The 24,429-nt window shown below is 34.8% G+C and overlaps 1 protein-coding gene across 1 annotated transcript; it reads left to right on the forward strand.

Annotated features, from left to right (window-relative positions):
- Window positions 1-5,177: 5,177 nt before the first annotated feature.
- Window positions 5,178-21,916, forward strand: LOC132266561 (vacuolar protein sorting-associated protein 35A-like). The gene is made up of 22 exons (XM_059767465.1): window positions 5,178-5,463; window positions 5,534-5,630; window positions 5,780-5,903; window positions 7,245-7,430; window positions 9,103-9,190; window positions 9,390-9,446; window positions 9,555-9,644; window positions 9,764-9,886; window positions 11,576-11,650; window positions 11,756-11,815; window positions 13,703-13,819; window positions 16,072-16,311; window positions 16,387-16,452; window positions 16,658-16,747; window positions 17,976-18,065; window positions 19,607-19,708; window positions 20,243-20,311; window positions 20,411-20,491; window positions 20,646-20,753; window positions 20,841-20,944; window positions 21,227-21,340; window positions 21,447-21,916. Exons 1-22 carry the CDS (start codon window positions 5,371-5,373, stop codon window positions 21,664-21,666), a joined length of 2,394 nt encoding a protein of 797 aa, XP_059623448.1. The 5' UTR covers window positions 5,178-5,370; the 3' UTR covers window positions 21,667-21,916.
- The last annotated feature ends 2,513 nt before the right edge of the window (window positions 21,917-24,429 follow it).

Genomic DNA, 24,429 nt, shown 5'->3' on the forward strand with positions numbered 1-24,429 from the left:
TACAAACTCTGACTTTGCTGGTTGTCAGGATAACACGAAATCCACTTCAGGATTTATCTTCATGATAGCTAGAGGAGCAATCTCATGGAAAAGTATTAAACAAACACTAACAGCTTCATCCACCATGGAGGCAGAGTTTATTGCATGTTATGAGGCCACTTGTCATGCATTATGGTTATGGAACTTCATCTCAAGACTTATGGTGGTAGACTCTATTTCTAAACTATTGATGATTTTCTGTAACAATTCCGCTGCAGTTATGTATTCAAGGAACAACAAGAGTTCAAGAAAATCTAGACATATAGATATTAAATACCTTGTTGTAAAAGAGAGGATTCAGAACCAGCTTGTGTTTATTGAGCATATTAGTACACAACAAGTGATTTCTGATCCCATGACTAAGGGATTGCCGCCTAAGCTATATAGTGAGCATGTTGCTCGTATAGGCATTATTGATAGCTTTGATTTACTTAGTTAGTGGGAGGTTGTTTTTTTACTTAGTTGTAGATACATTTGTATTTGTGATCACAGTTTCTTATGTTATATTATTCTTATTTATTTAGTTTTCCATATTGGTGCACATGTGTATGGAAAATTATAAATGTCATTTATGAGACATGGTGTGTCCTTATTGAGACGCGGTAGGACCGAAGCATGGTATAATACTTTATTGTTTAGCACATGCAGTATTTATGTATAATCTTGAAGTCGAGTGTATTAATGTTTGTGACCATTGATGTCCTATATTATTAAATAATATAATGACGTCCTTGATCCAATATTGGTATACTTGTAAGGACTTCATGAAAGTTGTTTGATACAATGATTCTCTAAATATAGATAATTTATTTAGAGTGTACACACCAACATTATTTCAATATATATATTTCATAAATAAATAAATAAAGATTAATTATGAATATAAGACCAAGTGGGAGAATGTAAGAATACAATGATCTTATTATAATAATTAATTTTAACTTTTATTTAAATTGTTTTATAATTATCTATATTTAGGAGATGTAACGTTGTATCATATGAACACTGTTTATTTTATAACAGTTATTTAATTACAGAGGGATGTGTTGGTTGATGGAACCAACATGTCTCCTTTTAGTAAGGTTTTGGAGACGGTCCCAGTCCTCTATATATATACGTGAAAGAAAGGTCTGAAACCATCGTCAGTTTCACAGGAAAAAATAGAGGGTTGAAGAGTGTTTCTGATATAGTTCATCTCAAATTCAAACTGCTAAAGATGGCAGGTATGTTTTTATAAACTAAGTTTTTATGCATTAGAACCATGTACTTTAATATCGTTGAATTGCTTACATGCAATACATGTTCAAAAACTCTTTAAAAGAATAAAAATAAAAATAAAAACAGAGTCTAAAAGCGTTCTAGTCTGTAAGGTAATGAGAGAAAGATAGTGGGAAAAATAGTGGTTAATGAAGAGTCACTAAGAAGGTGGAAAATCAACACGTTGACTATAAACACGTGATGTGAAAATAGAGTTACGCGGGGTGCAGAAATAGTTAGTTGATTTTAATTGTGATTAACTCCTTTAATGACCTAGATCTGATTATTAGGTCAACTTGCTCAATTTATGATTGATTAAATTCTATGATCAATTAAACATCCATAATCACGAATATAAATACTGAAAAGTAAAACAAGTTAAGTTTAGAGAGATTGCACCAGGATTTTTAGCGAGGAAACCATAGTTGATAAAATACATAAACTATCCACTATGTTTGAAACAAAGTACACCGAACTTTGACTCTGACTCACACCCTAAAGTTCTATCAAACACTAATTGCTAACAATCCTCTGGCTTTACGACTCCCCGTCTAACAACAACTTGACCTTATGCTTATGCTTGATATTTGTAGAAAAGTACTAGGTAGATCAGACAACACACCTTGAATGCTCTAACCATTTCAAAGTGTGATCGTTTTTATTTCTGTTCTTCAAGATCTTAACTCGATTATAGACGAATTAAATCCTGCTCTTCATATGAAATCTCTGAATTTTCAATATACCTCCAATTCCGATGAGATAGAGAACAACACTACTAAATCATTCATGAATATATGTGTGTGCTCTTATAAATAAATTCAGAACACTTAGATTTGATTTTCTGAATTTTCTTTTATCTAAAAGGCTTTCTCAAAATATAGAATTGATTTTTCCTAAAGCCGTAAATAAACCTAGAATGCTAACAAGGTCTATATAGAGTTTACAAAGTCCTAATTCCTCATAAAATATGAAAAATTTCGTGCATAGGACTTAAAAAGAAGTTGGGATAAAAAAGGAAACAATCAGACAAGGTAACTTGGAAACCTGATGCTACCAGGACTACTTGAACCGGTTCAGAGGGGTTGAACCGGTTCAAGAAGACCAGTAAAGAATTCCTCGGATTCTTGAATTGGTTCAGCCCCCTTGAACCGATTCAAGATGGCCAGTTGAACTTGTTCGATGAATCTTGAACCAGTTCAAGATGGACAGAATGTAAAATATTGTTTAAAACTTTTCAAAACCCTTCCTAAATGTTCTTACTACCTCTCAACCTTCTTAGATCATTGTTCCTATCATATCGGAGTGTTGTAAAATATGAACACTCGAACTTCTTCAAATCCGCATCCAATCTTTAATCTTCGAAATTTTGAACCGAAAATTACAACTTGATCGGACTTGTTTTGACAATAAAATTAGCCAATTACAAAATATATATCTCACGTATGAGTTGAAACAACTGTAAAAGAAGAAGAAGTCAAATCCATTTAAAACTATCTAATATGAACTACGACTGCGAATCCACAATCGCAAGTACAACCGTGTTTAGTAGTCCTCATTTTGAAATGCATTCTTTTAAAAAAAATTAAGAACTCAAGCTTATAATAAAATGCATTCTACTTTCTTTTCTATTCCCCATCAATTTAATGGGATTTTGTACCCCATAAAATAAAAAAATTATTACAATATATTTATAGCGGAATAAGTACAATTAAAATGTGTAATAAAGATAAAGGGCATTACCCATATGAATTTAGGAGAGAATTAGACGATTGATATATATATATATATATATATATATATATATATATATATATTTCAAAATAGTTGCTCTTTGACTCAAATCTATAGTCGACAGTTTTTACTACTAAACCAAACAATGGTCCCTTAAAACTAATGTCTAAAAACATAATCAAATTTAATTCGTAACACTCCATTACATCTAATAAAAACACAGTTTTATTTGAATAGTGAATTGAGTCTTTATCCAAGGTGTGATAGTTAATATATGCTTCAAATTTTAGACTTAGTTTTTTGATTGCACAGATTTATAATTATAATTATTTTTTAAATATCTAAATAAGTGTCTGAAGTGTGTGTATATATATATATATTTAAGTTTAGAGTGCTCTCTGAAAAAGTTCTCTCAGGACCACTTCGACTTCATTTTGTAGTTTGACACCAAACTTTATTACAAATAGTTCTAATAGACTTAGTATTGATCATGAAACACTATCCATTCAAGTCTTATTACAATTATCAAGTCCAATTTTTTGATAATAAGCTCAAGACCTCACAAAAAATGTTTAATTTTAATTTTGGTACACTGTTCTCATACAATTTCAAGACTCCTACGTAAGATAAAGTAGTTAGGGGAACCATTGAACTGGTTGTGCAAAATAAGGGTTCAGCTTTGTGCCAATCCAGAGGTATTGAGGTCAATTTACACAAGTTTAAAAATAAGGCCTTATACCGGTTGCTATTAGGGGTCATTAAAGCGGGTTGCAAATAATAAGGGTTTGGATTGAATGCACATAATAAGGTTTTTTTTTTTTTTTTTTTTCAAAAAAAATAAATTATCAGCTCCCTTATTCCATACAAGTTCTCATGTCATTACGTGTTGCTCAAGTCCGGGTTGTTTAAATTTTCAAAATCTTGGTTTAAATAAAATTTTACCAAAAACATCCTTTACATATGTCTGCATTAAAATTCTAAACATTTGTCCATTTTTCTTAGAGGTTGAAGGAACTCTCGTCCAAATTCAAATCCGCGTATTGAATTGGAGTTGTTTAAGGCCCCACCCAACTACCAAGTCCCACTCCACGCAATGGTTTTTACACCACTGATTTCTTCTTTAATGAAACGCCACTTTTGCCTATTCTCTCAAATTTTCTCACTGCAACAAAATCTACTTCGTGAATTACTACTATTGGTATGTTTCTTTTTGTTGAAGCTCCTTAAGTTTTCAAACCAAACTTGCTTTGGGTAAATTTTGAAACCAAACTTGATAATAGAACCATAAAAGGGGAAACAACTTGGATTGTTCTTGGAATTGTTTTTGAATTAATTTTTAAAGAAAATTAGGACCATTTTGTCAAGGACTATAACTCTTATTAAAATTTATTAATAAGGACTCAAAAATTTAACTATTATTTTAAAAAATACTAGATTGTTATATCTCCTTTACCTCCTAAAAATAAAGGTTGAAGGTTAATATCCTATATGTCAAAATAGGTATGTGTATTATTTGCAAAGATTTATTTATTATTATTATTATGTTTTTTCTTAACCTCATGAATAGAAAGAAACTCACTAAAACCATAGGATCGTATTATCCACAAATCACCAATGGCTCTAACCATAGTGATACTTATTCGATTTTAAAAGTGGGAGATATGTGATTCAAGTCTTCATAAGAACCGGTTTTTAAGGGTTTTTTTTTTTTTTTTTTTTTTTTAAGTTAAAAATATAATAATAATAATATTGATAATAAAACATCACTCATGATTTAAAATCATCATTTCATTTTTTATTTTTACCACCATTTTTCCCCTAAAGATGAAAAGTAAAATCATTTTATATATTTTCTCTTCTAAGACATAAAAAAAACACTAGAAATATTAACACTATCATATCCTTTCATTTATTCTCTCTAGTATGTTATTTTAATCATTCATATTGTTTGAAGGAATGAAAATTTAAAAAGAAGAAAGAAAAGGAAATTACTACTTAACACAATGCTTAATAATTTAGGGAAAAAGAGGAAAAAAAGGAAAAAAAAAAAAGTAAAAAGAAAAGAAAAGAATTGGTTGCATAAGTTTTGTTTGGTTTGGTTTAAAAGGTGAGCTTTGAAACTAAAATTAAAGAACTAAAGTTAAAGAACCAAAATTAAAAAACTCCAAGCCAGACACAAAAAGGCTTTGGACAACACGACCAGCCCGACCCAGAACAGAGAGACTGACAGGCGGTTGAGGGAGAAGAAAACTTTGGGGGCGACAAGTCAAACGCAACTATCATAAGAGATTTTTAGAGAGAGAAAGTGAGAGTGCTGTAGAGAGAGAACATTGAAGAGAGAAAATGATCTCTGACGGAGTCGACGGCGAAGATAAATATCTGACGGCGGGCATCGCCGGCCTTCAACAGAACGCCTTTTACATGCATCGCGCTCTGGTAAATATATATATGTATGTGTTTGTATATATGTATATACAAAACCCTAATTTGGCCGGTGTTGTATCAGGATTCGAACAATCTCAAGGATGCTCTCAAATACTCTGCTCAGATGCTCTCTGAGCTTCGTACTTCGAGGCTTTCCCCTCACAAATACTACGAACTATGTAGAATCTTCCTCTCCGATCTGATCGATTTCCTTTTTTTGTTGGATCGATGAATTCAATTTTAGTTTCTTAATCTAATACTGATTTGAAGTTTGTAGATACCAAAAATGCAACACTTTCTGATTGGTGATGTGTGTTTGATTCCGTAGACATGCGAGCCTTTGATGAATTGAGAAAGCTGGAGATGTTCTTCAAGGAGGAGACTCGGCGTGGTTGTGCCATCATCGATCTGTACGAGCTCGTGCAGCACGCCGGCAACATATTACCGAGACTGTAAGTGGGAATTACATTCATGCCAACATTCCCTTTTGTTTTTCACTGTTTTTATTAATTTAACTCGGTGCTGAATTGGCTGTTGAGGAGTACCCATAGTGTGGGTTCTAGACGTATATGTATGTTATGGAGTGTGTTTTGGAAATAAAATGATTTGCAGACATTTTCTTTTAAAATAAGTAAAGGCGTGGAGATGTGCTTGGTATGTGAGTTTTTGAAAACCAAAGTGCATAATAATGGAATATCAGAAATGACGAATAAAAAAGGATAGCAGAACTATATGGGCCACAAACTATCTTTCAGTTCACCTGAATGAAGCTGTTGAAATATTTGAATGCATTAACTGGATTGTTGCACTGTGTGCGTATGCATTCTTACAATCCTGATTTACCTGCTTTAAATTTGACCTCTTGTGACTTTGTGCGAACTTTTTATCAGTATGTCCCATTCCAGAATGAATATTAGTTCATAACTTGTTGGGCAAAGCTGTGTTGTTGGACATGACATAAATGGTTGTTAGGTTAATGTATTCTGTAAGCATGTGTTTGTTCAAAAGCACTGGAAGTAAAGTTAATTCGGATGCTTTCTGCTGTTTTTCAGTTTGCATTGCATCTTGGACCTTGTCCTTGATTCAGTGAAGGGGCAAACCTAGTGCACAAGACTCCCACCATTGTGGTGGGGGGGGGGGGGGGGGGGGGGCGGGGGGTGGGGTGGGGGGATGGGGAATTAGATGTACGCAGCCTTACATCCGCACGCGGAGAGATTGTTTCCTTGTTTCGAACCCACGACCTTCTTGATTTAGTGAAGTGGGATATCTCTGTTTCTTAATACTGTTGATTGTCAGTATTAACCACAAATGAAGGCAATTTATCACCATCTCTTTATGTAAATATCGAGAATTGGAGATCCATAGTTATGGTCCAGACTTTTTTTGTTTCCTTTTGATTGAATCATTTTATTAAAGTTGGTTGCCAAGAATTTGAGAGAGCAGTGAGGAATTCCTTATGCGCATCTAGGAAACTAGGAAACTGTGTACACTCAACTATAGATCTTCCTCACGATAGTACGCTTTATCTTAATTCGTTCTTCACTTATTAAATATTCAATTTTTATGCTGTTGTGGAGAAAGGTGCACAAGGTTGTATGCATAACATGTGTCACCTGCTCAACCAAATGTGTGCTTCATGGAGAAGTTGGGCAATCACAAATTAGTGCATTATTGGGATGAGTTTAATAAGAGAGGATGTTGAAATGATTGAGTGGTTGCATATTGAAAATTATAAAGGGCATATATAGTAATTTTTTGGGGACTTATTTGTATTCCTGCACTTTCTTTCTCAGGTATCTCCTTTGTACAGTAGGATCTGTGTACATCAAATCTAAGGAGGCTCCTGCCAAGGATGTTCTTAAGGATCTTGTGGAAATGTGCCGTGGTATACAACATCCTGTACGTGGGCTCTTCCTAAGGAGTTATCTTTCTCAAGTCAGTAGAGATAAATTACCTGATATTGGTTCTGAGTATGAAGGGTAAGGAAAGCAGTTGGACTTTTTGCGTTCAATTATAAATTTTGATGGAAGAACTTTTTAACTGTTTGCATTGAACATCTTGAAAATTTGGTGGTCCAAAGACCACAGAAGGTAGCCAGTCTTGACTGTGGTGAGTCAGGTGGCAAGAATGGTTTTAGAAATCACTCAGTATTGTCACATAACACCTAACACCATTATATTACAGTATTGTTGTGCTTTGTCATTATTATGATTATAGTACTTTGGTTGGAATGAAATTCACAATTATATAGGCTATTATGATTTGTTATCATTTTTATATGGTGCTGTAATGGCACACACAGGGTAATTCAAAACAATTAATACAGCTTTCTCCTCATTTTTTTTTTAACCTATTCCCCCTTTTAAGAACTAGGATACTTGATTTTTATTTCTACACTTCCATTATCAAATTGCAATATTTATGTCCAAGTCTTAGAGTGAAGAGTCTTAAAATTGCATCTCCTGTCAAACCATCAATGCGTAAATAGGAGAAGGATGAGAGATTCTTCAAAGGTAAATACAAAAATGTGGAGATCTAACAAAAACCACCATGTTACAAGGCCATTTAGGAAAGAAAACGGGATCCACCACACCACAGAACCCATATACCCATACCAAACATGGGTCAAGGGGAAACAATTTCTCTTTGAAATTTTGGAGTGTCATAATTCCTCTTTTTTCTAAATCATCCACTTCCTCACTTGAATATCTAAGTAATAAATCAATTCTACTCCAGTTATTAAAAAAAAAAAAAAAAAAATCAATTCTAGTCCAGTTATCCAAAAAAATAAAAAAATAAATTATACTCCAGTTACTAGAGAAACATCCTACCTTCCGGGGACGGACCCAGGAAATTAGGGGGGGAGGGGGGGGTGCAATAGTAGGTTTTTTTTTGTAATTTCAGGGTTGGCGATATGAAAATTTAATAGGCATGTAATTCAAAAAAAGGAAAATTAGTACTATAAAGAAAAAAATAATAAATTCAGGTGGGGGACAAGCCCCCCCCTGAATATACTATAGGTCCGTCCTTGCTAGCTTACGTGCATATATTACCGATAGTGCAATATCAAATTAGTGCATGGCAAATAACATTAGCTGAATCTCCTTCAACTAAAATGTGATAAAAGCTTCAAAAGGAACGCTTCTTTGCAGCGTTAAAGGTCTCAAATTACATTTAATTGCTTCATCAATTAACATTTACTACATTTGGTAATATCAAAGAGCTCTCAATTTTTGCTATTATCTTAGTTATGGAAGTAATGAAGACTAAAAGGTAAATATTAGGAAGTAACTTTCATTAAAATGACTTAGAAACCAATATAAAATTAAATATGAACTATATATTATGTTGTTAGGTTCTGTAAAAATCATTAAAGGTAATTAAAAGCACTAAAATGTAGGGAACTGGGGATGAAACGTGAGTATCGGTTAGGTTTTTGGGGTTTTCTTACAAAAAAAAAATTCACAACTTCAAATTTCTGCATCTGTTTACTGTAATGCATTGATGGCTTCTTGTGATGCCATTACACTGGAGCTGCAACATTATTCTGATCATACAATGATGTAAAACCATTACTTGATACTTAACTATAAAAAAAGTTGTGTGTTGGGAGTGGACCTGATCTGTGCATGGCTTACTTGACAATTGCAGGGATGCGGACACTGTAGCGGATGCTGTCGAGTTTGTGCTCCAAAACTTCACAGAAATGAACAAACTTTGGGTGCGGATGCAACATCAGGTTGGTTGAAATATCTATGGACTGTGTTACCTGTTCTCATGCTTAGACATGCATGGTGCCACAGTGCTAGGATGTCATGAGGGTAAAATAAATCATGAGGGCATGATTTGTGGTCATGCAGGTGTTATAGTGCTTGTGAATCATTCATACTCTTTGCTGATCTTGAGTGAAGCTTCCAATCGGGCTTTCTGGTCTGCAGGGACCTGCTAGGGAAAAGGAGAAACGGGAAAAAGAAAGGAGCGAGCTTCGTGATCTTGTAATATCAGTAACCTGAAATTGGTTAATCTTTCTGCAAATCAACAATAAAGTGCCCATGTGTACACTTATCAAAAGCTACTCGTCTATTCCTTCCCCTTTTTGTTAGGTTGGGAAGAACCTGCATGTGCTCAGTCAGATTGAAGGTGTCGACCTTGATATGTACAGGGATACTGTGCTTCCCCGAGTCTTGGAACAGGTCTGATCTGTTAGTTTTGCTTTGATTATACACACACACACATATATAATTTGAAGTTAAAATATGTTACTTTGACATGTGACCATCTTCTGATGGAATTTGCATCTCAATTTTCGCAGGTTGTCAATTGTAAAGATGAGCTTGCCCAATATTATTTGATGGATTGCATAATTCAAGTTTTTCCTGATGAGTACCACTTGCAAACTCTTGAGGTATTGTTGGGTGCTTGCCCCCAGCTGCAGGTTGGTTGCATTATCCCTTCTAAACTTTTAAACATTAGTGATTTTTCTGGTTCATGATGCTGTTATCAGACGTGTTCTTGGAGTTTGCCCTGCACTGTGTTTATTATATATAGTTTGAATCCTTTTCTTTGCCCTGCATGTTTAGAGTTCTCGTGCTTAGACATTCTAAATGTTTTAATGTTTGATGTTCATTGAATCTATTATTTAATATCAGTATAAAATTAGGTACTTATTTCACACATTTAAATTCCATTAGGATGCATGTGTATTTTCTTAAACCATGAAGTGAATTGTTTCAGAAGATTGTCATGCTTACAACTCTAAAAGATTCTAATTATTTGTTGTCAGTATGCTGCCTCTGGATACTGTTGTTCATGGTAATCACATTTGCACTTCAAACAACATTTTGTGGTGGTAGTAGTTTTTGTTCCTTTTTCTTTGTAAAGCACATCACGTCAGGAAGCATTGCCATGCTTACGAGTTACAACTTCTAAATGTTTCTTGCTGGTGGTAGTCAATAAGCTTTAACTGGATGCTGTTGTTCTTGGTTCTTCCTTTTGTACATTAAACTGATTCTATCATAATGTGTGTTTCTCTAAGCCTTCTAAATTACTAATATTTGTTTATGGTTAGTTCAGAAACTTGCTATAATTATTAATCTAGTTGATAATCTACTATGGTGTGTAATTTTTTTTTTTTATCCATAGAAAATGTTAAATGATCACTTTGCTATTTATACATTATATTAGTAGAGCTAGAAGTTGTAATGCATCTTTGCTGGGGCCCAATAGTCTTCAAGGTAGGGAGGGACACATTTATCATTAAGTTTTATGTACACATTTATATTCTATATGTTACATGGACTCTTCAAAGGTAGGTGAAGTACCCGTGTCGGACACACGACACTTGGACATGGGTTTGGGGTATGTGTCCGACACTTTTGGTTGGACATGCACCTAAAAAGTATGTCCAATATTTTAATTTTATTATATTATTACATTAAAATGAGTGAAAATACACATATTAAACACTATGTTACATAAACTCATTATTTTAAGTGAGATGAAAATTTGGCAGTGTCCCTAGGTCTTCTGTTTAGAGATTTGAGATACATCTAACATAATAATATATTTATTCAATTTCAAGGTCTTTCTCTGGTTTCTTTCTCTAAATTTTGTACTCCTCTATTCTCATTCTTTAATCAGAAATGAAATAATGTATTGTAAAATTGAAGGATTATGAGAGGGAGAAGGAGAAATTTCTGCTCCTTACCACCGCCACCCAGGGGAAAAAGAAAAAAGAAAAAGAAAGGAAGGAAATAAAAGGCAAAAAAAAAAAAAACAGAAACAGTGTCCCCATAGCCAGAAATTAGAATTTCAGTTGAAGTTTATAATTCCCCCTGCTTTGAGAAAAGAAGGATTTATACCGTAGAAGTGACAGATTCATGCTTAGACTGATGCATTAACATTTAAGCATTAGATAGCAGTGTACATATTATGGCTGTCTAACTTGATTGATAAAGACATGGTGCTGCATTAGTATTGGTATATTTCTATTAGTTGTTTTGAAATCGGTTTGAATGCAAGTATTGTTTATATTTCCTAGCTCTAGCTCTACATTTTGATATATATTACCAACAATTATAATCCTACTGAGCTTTCTTGTTCTTTGTGTAATTGTGTGTTTCAGCCAGCCGTTGACATCAAGACAATTCTATCTCGGTTAATGGAAAGGCTCTCAAATTATGCTGCTTCAAGTACAGAAGTGAGTAATTCATGTGTCCTTTTCCTGCCTGAGTAATTATCTTTGTTACTGATTTTTTCCCCCTTCTTCTTTCTTTTTTATTTTCTTTTTCTTTTTCTGATGCAGGTTTTACCTGAATTCTTGCAAGTAGAAGCTTTTGCAAAACTGAACAGTGCCATAGGGAAGGTAAATTGATAAAATTTTGGGTCATTAAAGCTTTGATGAACATTCAAAATAGGGTTTTCTTAGTATCTTCTTTTAGGTTTTATTTGTTTTGCAACTGCCTGAAGTTCAATCTATATATATTTTTGATAAGTGCCTGAAGTTCAATAAATTGAGACCCTTTTAGATCTCTAATGGTAAGGTTTTCAAATATTATCTATAGGTTTGTTTTTTTTATTATTCACAGATTACATTTCCAACTGGCTGAAGTTCAATAAATTGAAACCCTTTCTAGATATAATGTAAATTTTATCTTCTTCTTCCTCCTTCTCCTCTCTTGTCCTTGTCGTTTTATACGACGCACAATGAATGGACAAAATCTTCTTGATTTGGCTTGCGTGTGGTTGGAAAAGGCAAACAGAATAAGTGGGATCTCTTTTCTTGATGAAGAAAAATGTTAATCTTGCAATTATCAGTTGTGTTTAAACACCTCAACATGTGATCTGCCGAACAGTGTGTTTCTATCTTGATGTGCATGTTTTGAGGTTGCAACTTTTCATGTTTCCTTGTTTGCAAAAGCAGTTTTGTGCTTTGTGGAACTTCACTGTTTACCCATTGTATATTATTTTCATTTTGTTTCTGAAATGATACAAGTCATTCTTATGATTGTTTAAGTGTTGCATGTTTGTCAGACTTCTTTATTTTTCCAATTACTCTGAAAAGTGTTGTTGCAAGTTTCGAATTTTCAGTAAAAAGGAAACATGTTTCTTATTTCTTTTTGCCTCAATAAACAGAAACATGAAACATATTTGGCAGATATAGTTTTTGTCCAAAGAAATGAAAACAAAAACAGTTAGGCTTGTTTGGCAGTGAAAAATATTGTTGTCAAAATCTTGATAATTTGATATCCTATATTTCAGTTATTCATTCAATCAACATTTTTGGTTAATTGAGCAATGAGACATGGTGTACTGGTTTTCTCTGTGCAATCTAATTTCCCGTACTAAGGAAAAATAGAATTCAAGTCCACATAATTTGCAACTGCACAGTATTAGAAAGTAGGGCTATTTGCAAGAAACCCTCTTGTACTATGCAAGTTGTCCCTCTGCATTGCGATATGCCCCATTACTATTGAAAGTGTTGCAGGATACCTCCCTACGGAGGGAGGCAAATTGTAACATTTTCAATAATTGAGGGGGGCAGCTTGCAAAGACTTGTATAGTAATGGGTGGTTTTTTTGCAATTAACCCTATAAAGTAATTCCAGCTAAGTCCAAAGTGAAAACGTATCTTTTGTTGAAAAGATGCAGTGGTTTTTTCTATGCAATCTAATGGCCAATTACATGTTAAAAAAAAAAAAAAAAAAACCATTAGCTAAGAATGCAAATGCTAATATGATATAATATATACATATATTTATATATAGAGAGAGGAAGAGCTTGGAATGAAAGGATTAGGGTCCTGAGGTGCAGCAGATTGGGAAAGGGTAGAACGGGGATGGGGGTGACTTGTGAAGTTTGGTGAAAATAGGAGTGGAATCATGTTTTTTTTCTTGCTGAGGGGGTGGGAGGGTGACCTGAGATAACTTTCTTTTTCTTTGTTTTCATATTTTGCTCCTTTTCTACAAATACATATATATATATATTTTTTGTAACACACCAAATATGTTCTTTATGTTCCGGTTTCAAAATTTCTGAAAACAAAAACAAGAAAATCTAAAACTACATGATTTCCAAATAGCCCTTATATCTTCCCCTTCTTTCCTCTTCTTGAGTATTGTCATATTCTTTCTATTAATCGTCGTCATCATTCTTTCTATTGGCTTTTATAATTTTTTCTACATTCATTTTGGAGATTGGGAGATGGTTCATTGAGATTGCGAATGTGATAACTATGCTATATGTTGATGCAGGTGATTGAAGCACAGGTTGAAATGCCAACTGCTGGAGCTGTAACTTTATATTCATCTCTTCTTACATTTACCATTCATGTTCACCCAGATCGGCTTGATTACGTGGATCAAATATTGGTAGGTCTCTTTTCAGCTTTCTTTCACTTGTATGTTTAGTTCCTAGTTTCACATGTACTCTTTTCTTGGCCATACGCCAAGATTTGTGTGTCATTTAGCTGATTTCTTAATCTTTTTCTTTCCGGATTGAGTTAAGAATCACAAGAAAAATGAAAATTTTAGTGAATTTGGTGCATAAGTTTTTCAAGTGGGAACACCTTAAATATATATTTTTCTTTTTCCCATGGGCGTCATTTAATGGATGTCTTAAAGAGTGCTTAACTCCACCTTAAAATAATAATGGGATTTATGCTACGTTTGCTAGGAGGGAAGGAATGAGGAGGGGAATAGAGGAGGGAAGAAACAACCTTCCATTGTTTGGTAGAAGGGAAAGGAAGAGGGGAAGGATGTGAGGATGGATAAGACATCCTTCCAAGCCCACCATTTTGCTTAAATCCAATGGTGGGAGGTAGATAAGAGAGAAAAATTTATATTTGTTGGATAATTTGAAAAGATGTCCCTACCCTCGTTCTAATATATTTAAGGGTATATTATTAAAATAATAATATCTTTTTCCTTTCCTTCCACCCAAGTAAACAGGAGGAGGGATGAATACCATCCCTTCCCCTCCCTTCCATCCATTTTTGCCACTCTTCTACCGGACGGAGCATTAGAGAAGTATTATGGCTAATGTCCTGTAATTGCAAATCTTTCTGGTTTTATAAAGTTTGACAAGCTTGAATATGACAATGCACTTGTGCAAAATTTCAGAATTTCATAGTACAAGGCACAAAAGCCACTAATTTAAAGGCCATGAAAAGGTGTTTACCCAGTGTGTTGCCTATCAGTTGATGATGCGAGGGGAGGTATACGGCGTACATACATAGTGTTAAAATTTGAATGTCAAATATAAAATATAAATCAAGATAAGTGGAAGATGGAAAACACAGAGATTTACATGGTTCGGCACTAAGGTCTACATCCATGGACAAAGAGCCACTAAGGGCTACATTTTTATTATTCAGATCTGTATATTTTGCTTGAGAACAAAGAGCCTATATATAGGCATGGTAAAGATGAGAAAATATGGAAGGTGTACAATAGTCAAAGGAGGCACAGTGATTGGTGGAAGATTTTGCTCCACAATTATATAGAAATATTTATAATTGGAAGGAAATTGACGGGATCACCATGATTGGTGGAGGAATTTGCTCCACAATTATATAGAAATATTTATGTATTTCAACACATAGCTTGTGGCATTATTTGCATAAAGTGGCTGCCACTAGACTCAAGCACATGTTCTCATTCTTGACAATTGAGGTTTTACCACACATAAAGTAATGGCCCTAGCAAAAAGCAACTTAAAGGAAGCTATTAGTTTGACCATAGTATCAAATTGATGTAGAACCGAGTAACAAGAAATAGAATGACAGAGACTGTAACAAGAATGAGGAAGAAGAGAAGAAGAATGGAAGGAAGAAATCAGAATGAGGGAGAAGAATCACAATAATATCTCAATATTCAATAATCAATAATCATAAAATGATCCCTAATAATATTGATTAGGCATCAAGAAAACCCTAAAATCCAATTTCCATAAATAAAATCCTAAAATCCAATAATAATAATAAAAGACAAAAATCCCTAATTTTATATTTCTTTCCCACGTCTCCATAGGTGTGGGCCATGTGGACATCAAGCTTTCGGACCATGCCCGGTTCTCTATCCTTGATGTGGATTCAAGCTTTTGAAATTATTTTTACCGGGAAAAAAAAGCCTCAGAAATCATTTAACACTTTTAAGTTTTGGTCTCTGTGCTAGTGATTTTGCATTTGAGCCTTTTTTCCCCCTTTTTTCTTTCATATGATATGCAAGTTGCTATATATCAAAATGCACCTCAACTCTCTGCTAGTTCAAGGCATGGGTTCTGAGGAATTGCACACTGGGTTGCACTCATATTATATGCTCAATTTATTCATTAAATACTTGGTTGGGATTACTCATTTAAAACCTAATTGCGAATGGACTAGAACTCAAACTGCTTATATTTTGGCAAATGCAAGTTATTTTATGGGCTTGTTCACTAGAAAAATTATACTCACTTCAGGTCGGCTCATATCGTTGCATTTTCTCTGGATGGTCTGCATGGACTTGTTTTATGTGATTTTGGAATTTGATGAATGAGATATTTCTTGGAGTGCGTCAATGCTGTTTGGATTGACTTAAACAGTGTCAGCATTTATTAAATTCTTCTTTCCCATCTTCTTTAGGGAGCCTGTGTAAAGAAACTCTCTGGCAAAGGAAAGCTTGATGACAGCCAAGCAACAAAACAGATTGTTGCACTTCTAAGTGGTCCATTGGAGAAATATAATGATATTGAGACTGCCTTGAAGCTTTCTAATTATCCCCGTGTCATGGAATTCCTGGATGATGAAACAAATAAAGTCATGGCTGGCGTTATAGTTCGAAGTATCATGAAAAGCAAGACTTGTATTTCTACTGCTGACAAGGTTTGTATATACCTCCTATCTATACTGCTATTTGAGATGGTGCTTTCATGACATTGAACTTCTGGTTTCGTGTAGGTTGAGGCATTGTTTGAACTAATCAAAGGTCTTATCAAAGATTTGGATGGGAATCTTCACGACGAGGTGTTTGGAATAATTTTCCTTTTACATATTTTATAATTTACATTTTGTTTTAATGCTTATAGCTTAGAATTTTATGCCAAGACTTGCATCTTTTATTCCATTTCATTAATTTTTATTTTTATTAGTTTTTGGAAATGAGCCATTCACACATGAAAGTATTCATCGTATGCTCTCTCTCTCTCTCTTTTTTTTTTTCTACGTTCAGCTTGATGAGGAGGATTTCAATGAAGAGCAGAATTCTGTTGCGCGCCTTATTCAGATGCTATATAATAATAATCCTGAAGAGATGCTAAAGGTAATAATAATTCTTTCTTTAAAAACTTTGCCTGTCATACATAAAAACATATATATGAATACATTTCAATGGTGTCTTTGTTGTTAGTAACAGTTTGGTGCATCAACTGAGGCTATTTAAAATGCGAGAGATAACTGTTCAGTATAAATGTTGATGAATGACTTCTCTGCTGCGTATACACCAAGTTTCTTTTCTTTTTATTTTCCCCATCTCTTGATAAGTAACCTTGGTGAGAAGAAGGAAGCTAGAGTTGGCTTCTAATTTACATTGAGAGATACTATATGTCATCTTAATTTGATGCGTCATATTTGCACTTCCTGTTAATCTTGAAAAGTTTGTCTACAATGGAGTTGAACCAAGTATGCGGAAACTTACGTGCTGTTTGATAATTCAATTAAGCGCTTGATCTTGAAAAGTTTGTCTCAGAATTAAGCGCTTATCCAATTAAGTGTGTTTGATAACGTGCTTTGAATATCATTGAAAACAGTAAGCGCCACATAAAATGGAGCAAGATTTTAAGTGACAGAGACATCACTTGTCACTGAATGCTGAAATTTCAAAAAGATATCAAAAAATATTTATTTTTTAATTATCACTTAAAAACTTCTGCAATTAAAATTCAGCTCTTAAAACTTTCAGTACTTAATTTTCAGTTTTATCAAACAGCACCTTACTTGTCAGACAGAAGTATGCCTAGTTTTGATGTTTACTTTCAAAATTCCACTGCCCTTCGTGAGTTAGTTCCACCTTCTGCGGAAATTTGTGGCTGAATTAGAAGTCCTATTATCTTCAAAGGCTTGGTTGCATCAGTTGCTTATGTGAAATCCTGACATCTATTTAAGCTTAAAATTATTAATAAAGTTTTGATCTTCTGCAATTTTTTATTTATTATTATTATTTTTTTGCATTATGCCATATTTTTTTGTTATTTCTAGGATTGAGATATTGTTTTTCTCTATATACTAGATCCCCCCCCCAAAAAAATTAAATAAAACTATACATCAGATTTCTTTTTCCTTATTTTTCGAATGATTTATGCATGCCTATATGAAGGTCCCTCATTTTCTATTTTATCTTGGGCTGCCTAAAGAGGGAGTGGGGGTGTAGGTTTCATTTTAGTTTCTCATGACAGTTTATCTGCTTACATTATCTATTAATATCAACGCCATCTGTTTCCTTTCTCTTTCACCTTTATGGTGTTGATCCCAATTTATTTGCTGACTTCCAGATCATATGTACTGTGAGGAAGCATATTCTGAATGGAGGACCGAAACGGCTTCCCTTTACTATTCCTCCACTTATTTTTAAAGCACTTAAGGTTTGATTCTGTCTTTAAGCTTTAAGACAAAAATTTGTGTTATCTGATGGTCCTAACTAGTTTGAAGATGTGGAAAGCAGTTCCTGCAACATATTTCAGTATTAGAATGCATAATGGCAAGTTAAATTCCGGACGTGTTTTGTTGTTGTATTGTTGATTGTAGACACATTGTAACACATTGCATTTAAGATGCAAACTTGTTAATTCTAAACTTCTGTAGCAAAGAGAAGCTAATAGTGTGATTGATGAAGGCATAAAATGCTAAGATAGCTATCCGTTTGATTAGTGCTTGTGTTATGTTGTATTAAACAGATATGTTGAATAAATACTTAAAATAATGAACACTTAGCTAAGGTGACTGCAGTAAAGTGGTTAAATGTTGGCATCACATCTACAAGGGAGGCGGGTTTATTGGTTATTTTCTTAGCGTGGATAATGTGTATATGTATTGAACATTTAATTAAAACTTAATTTGATGTTAAATTCAGCTAGAATTATGATGGTTTTTTTTTTTTTTTAGCAAGCAAGTATAACTATGATGGATAAAATACCAAAGTGGGCATTATAATTTTCCATGGGGTATAAATGTAATGTAGATGTGGTCATGTGTCTGCTTAGTTGAATTGATTGAAACATTATTTAAATTGAAATATATTGGTCACTTCTTGAAATGCTGAACAAAATTGTTTAAAACAACATAGAGCCGGTAAGGACAAATAAACAATTGCACTCTATCTGAATTTTATGCCAGTTTGACCTTTTATGTGACAAAATGAAATGAGATTTTGGAATTGGATTTGCGATGAATCAATTAAGACTGGGAATTCTAACCCAAAATGGTCCTGATGAGTAATGTTAAACCTAAAGTTTGACCTTTTATGTGATAAAATGAAATGAGATTTTGGAATTGGATTTGCGATGAATCAATTAAGACTCATCCAATATGTTATGTGTAGCTAAAGTGAAAATTAGTTTCAGAATAAATTGAAAAAAACACTAAAGATGCATTTTGCTCCAAAATTATCTCAATCCATGGATTTGGGGGAGCAAGTCAGACCAATTACGTGGGAATTCTAACCCAAAATGGTCCTGATGAGTAATGTTAAACAAAAATACAGAAACCTAAGAGCATGCATTATATAGATCCACAAATTTTCACAGGCATTTATAGATCTTCAATGCATTCTTAGATTTCCGGATTTATGTATCTATAAAAAGAATCTAGGTTTATTATTATAACTATGAATAGAAATGAACGGAGTCTTCCTAAGCATACGGCATCAGCATTGTATATATATATATATATATATATATATATTTAATAAATATCAGCATTGTAAATATTCTATACAATTTATTTTGCAGAAAAATACAAAAAATATGAATTAAGAAGTCTTTCCCCTCCCTTTCTTATGTTCCCTCTTTCTAGAAAATTATACTTCTCTCTGCCCTGTAACTTTTGGATACCGGCAGTATGTATTGTACCTTCTATAAGGTAAATACAACTTTGGCACATACCTGAAATTATTTGTCATGCGCAGTTGGTTAGGCAATTGCAAGGCGAGGTCCGCGAGGATGAGAATGTTTTTGCAGATGAGGCGGCATCAGCTACACCAAAGAAAATTTTTCAGCTTTTGAATCAGGTAACTTCTTGTTGGAAGGGGATTATATATGATGTTTTCTATGCAAGTGGTATTGCCAATAAATTGATGCATCACACTTTGGTTGATTGACATTATAATCTTTAAACTTGCAGTTAATTCTTTTGGGTATAATTATATATATATATATATAATTTGTTTGCTTGCTTTTGTTTTGAATATTTAATATTTTCCTGGTGCATTTTATCTAACTGGATTGTTTAGCTTGATCTTGGTACCTTTGTGCATTTATGCGGTGTTTTTTTTTTATCTTGATATTAATGCTTGGGATACATTGGTGATCCTAATATGTTACAAAAAGTATTATAATAGATCATTACTGTTAAATTTGTATATGGCTCTTTCTTTTTCTTTCTCCCATTATGTTCTTTTTTTAATATGTCTAGCACAGGATCTTATTTTGTATGGTATGTTGATATTGGAAGGCCGAAGGCTTGTCTGTCTGTCAATTTCTATGCAACGTACATAGCCTTCCATCTTACTATCTTTGTTAGTTTTGTTCCCATTTTGTTTCAGACAATTGAGGTTTTGTCAATGGTTCCAGTACCTGAACTGGCACTGCGGTTATACTTGCAATGCGCTGAGGTACATGAAAATGCTTGGCCTTAGTCTATTTGTAGGACCTAACGGCATAATCATGTTAAAGTTATGACCTTCATCTGCTTCTGTACTCTTAAATTTCAGGCTGCGAATGAATGTGATTTAGAGCCTGTTGCCTACGAATTTTTCACCCAAGCATATATACTATATGAAGAAGAAATTCCGGTAATTGAATACTTGCTGAACTATTTTGCTTGTATATGTCTTTGTTTTTCCTTTTTCCCGGGGAACTAATTGTGTTTTTAGAGCCTTCGAAGCGTTCAATGAGATGGATTTATGCTTATTCTTCTCCCTTTCTTGGTTACGGATGTTCTCATAGGACTCCAGAGCACAGGTGACTGCAATGCACCTGATTATAGGGACTCTTCAGAGGATGCATGTATTTGGTGTTGAGAATAGGGATACCTTAACACACAAGGCCACAGGGGTAATAATAATAGCATATGGTCTACTCATAGACTCATTTCAGCGTAATTCGATCAAAATTCTGATATGAACTTCTCTTGTTGAGCAGTACTCTGCTAAGCTTTTGAAGAAGCCTGATCAGTGTAGAGCTGTTTATGCATGTTCACACCTCTTCTGGGTTGATGATCAGGATAGCATCAAGGATGGAGAGAGGTACATTATCACACACTTCGCATCTATAAAAGCCCTCATAATACCCGTACATTTTCATGGCTATGTATCATCACATGCATGTCATGTGGGTGTAATAATCATGAGAAGAATATGTCCATCCAAGCAGATTTGCTGTAACTAGATCACATAAGCAGTACACGTTTTTATTTTTGGCTGAATCTGATCATTCTCTGTTTCTATAAAAATTTCTGAGCTTGTTGAGAAAAGGGATGGAAATTTTCTGGTGCTTAGTTTTTATATCAATTTGGTATTTGTTTCCAGGGTCTTGCTTTGTTTAAAGCGCGCATTAAGAATTGCAAATGCTGCTCAACAAATGTCCAATGCAGCACGGGGCAGCAGCGGATCAGTCATACTCTTTGTTGAAATATTGAACAAGTAAATAGTTCCCATGCTTCATAATTTTGTTCATTTGTTAAATCACGTCACTATTTTTCCTTCAATTTACAACTAAAAGGAAATTTTGATCTTTTTGTAACTTCAGGTATCTCTATTTCTATGAGAAGGGGAACCCGCAGATCACCGTTAGTGCAATCCAGGACCTGATTGAATTAATCACGACTGAGATGCAAAGTGAGAATATGACACCAGATCCAGATGCAGATGCTTTCTTGGCTAGTACACTGCGGTACATGCAGTTCCAGAAGCAGAAAGGTGGTGCGGTAGGTGAGAAATACGAGGCCATTAAGTCATCAGGTGGATGAGTCGTTTCTGAAGAAGCGAATTCATTACGTGACAGCAGCGGATAACTTTTGTGAAAATGGAGATTTGTAAATGACCTTTTGGTTTCGGACTTCTTACGCACCAACAGAACGAGGTGGCTGCTATGTTTCTGGTGGAAGAGAGGCATATGTGCTTTAGTTCAATGCAATATTGACGTTAGGATAGTGTTACATCTGTGAATGTTTCTTTTACACATGCTTACAGGTTCCATAGTCAGTTCTGCTTTTAAAATTTATTGATGACTAGAATAACACTTTTTAGGGTTAAATGCAACGAACCCCCTGAACTATTGGGGTATTGCAAGAAACCACCTGAACTACCAAAAACAAAAAACCTGCACTATTGTTTTGTTACACCTTCCGGCACCGGGAGAGTTAAAAGGCCATGTTATCCTTGTAAAAAAAACACAGTTTTAATTACACTTAGTGCAAGCACAGTTTAATCCATGGCGGCATCCTCCACTTCCACCACCAACACTATCATCGTCTCAACATCGCCTTCAAAGAACAATGAAACTCAAAGAATTCATGCCGAAACACAGCGTTAAACCAAATCAGACCCACCGCCATCACTACAACAACAAAAACCCCCAAAACCAACAAAGACCCAATACTCCAAATGAACTCAAAACCATATTCCATCCAAACCTGGCGATGCAATTAGCGAGGATGCAAGGATGATTAGCGGGCAAAGAACCACGAACTGAGGCGACGGGTTCGGATGTGGATGATATTCGGTGGTGAAGTAGCGGTGAAGGACTGAAACAGCGGCGATGAGATGTGGGCCTATTGCAACGGCGATTGGGTTGAGTGAACGGCGGTTTCGGCTGTGAGTGTTGTGAACCAGTCGCGATTCCGGTTCCGGTTTGACGCGATGACGACTGCAACTGGGGTTTGGGATTGTGACGGGATGGGTTGTGCGTTTGGGCCGGCGATTGGTATTCTGATTTGCTGGGTTGCGCGCGTGGCCAATCAAACGGAGGGTTTCAAAATTAAGAACCCAGATGCTTTCTTCAATCACCGATTCTCTCTATATATATACATTCAATCAGTCCCTCTTCACCTCCAAGCTCAACCACAACCACCATTCAATCTTGCGGACCATAAAATCATCACATGAATGCCCGAAAATTATCCTCTCACTCTCTCTCCTTACTACTCCTTCGCACCCACCAACCCCAACCCTCGTCCTCAAGGGTTTTGCTCACTGTGGTGATTAGTTGCGACCCGTTTGTCCCTTCATTACATGGAGCGTGAGTCTAGTGCAAGCCCAACAAGCGCATATACGACATCATGATATTAGTGTATTGGGTCGCAAGGGTCATGAGGGCTTGCTTGATAAGTGCCGCAAGGTGTCGATGAAATGACGAGCCAAGGTGTCGCCTGCAACATCTTCATCCACTGTTGTCATCAATTCCTATGACTGAAATGCCCAGTACCAGGCATCCTTCAAAGATGCATACCCTTCAAATTTGAAATAGGAACAGAGAGTGAGAAGGTGTACTTGCAGGACAAACCAAGTATGAGTGGAATTGAGAGGCATGAGGTTGATTTGGGAAAGAAACTTGAGTTTCCCATTTGAATTTAAAGATTTTCAGAAATTAGGGTAGGAGGTGTTTGGGTACGAGGGTAACAAAAAGGGCATTATTGTCCTTTCACATTCATAATGGTATTATAGTCATATAAACTAAATACTTGCACCACGTGACAGCACATGAGGTTTTTAACGGTAATATTTGACCAGCAATTCGTCGAATGGAGTAAACTATAACAAAAGTGTATAGTTTAGGTGATTTTAGAGATTTTTTTTTTTGTATTTAACCCTTGTATTATAATGAAAGGATTCAACTTATGAGCAAAACCTCAGAACATCTCCTTTATTCTTCAGGTTTTGGTGATGGATAAGATGTGGCTGTTGTTCTGGACATTAAGTCATATGACTCAACTATGTATGTCATATTATTTGTCAATGATCTTTAACTATTGGTCTTATTATTTGCGGCCTATTCGCCTTTACAGAAACTTAAACTCTCACCTCTCATTTGGAAGGTTGAGTAAATACCACTAGAGACTAGACTACAACACTTTGTGGTTAGGCTCATCTCTCATTTGGAAGGTTGAGTAAATACCACTAGAGACTAGACTACAACACTTTGTGGTTAGGCATACGCTTCAATTACCCTTTTTTAAACGAACGCTTCAATAATGGCGATCACTTGGAAATTCCTTTTTCCCCTCAACATTGAGGAACAATTTCTTTACTAAGTTTATTTTAAAAACAGAATTCTTCATCAACTAGATGAAATAGTTTTCTCCGGCAAATCTTTTTTCCCTACTGTCTGGGTCAGTGGTATTATTTCTATTTTTCCATTCAGCTCTATGACCAACAAACTAACTACATATTTTTCAGTCCATTAGCTTATTATCACAAATTGTAAAAAACTAAATTGACAATTCCTGTTTCACTTTCTTCTAAAATTGTTAAAAGCTCAACCTCCTTACTTGAACCAGAAGTGAGATTATTCGTAATTGAGAACACTCACCAATTATAAATGCTGGTTTCCCATTAGCCAACTCATTCAAGTCCTCGTTAATGAGTTCGATGTCTAAGCGGAGGTTTGACGATTCCCTGGAACACTGGCTTTCCCAATGGATGAACAAGACGGCTCTATAAATGCAAACGATGTGCACATACTTGTTTTTGTTTCTCCCACGAGGGACGGAAACAATCTGATATACCACCGG

Source organism: Cornus florida, unplaced genomic scaffold, assembly GCF_030987335.1.
Source record: "Cornus florida cultivar Cherokee Brave unplaced genomic scaffold, ASM3098733v1 CherokeeBrave_3.0.0_Hap2_Chr07, whole genome shotgun sequence".
In the NCBI taxonomy this organism is placed as follows: domain Eukaryota; kingdom Viridiplantae; phylum Streptophyta; class Magnoliopsida; order Cornales; family Cornaceae; genus Cornus; species Cornus florida.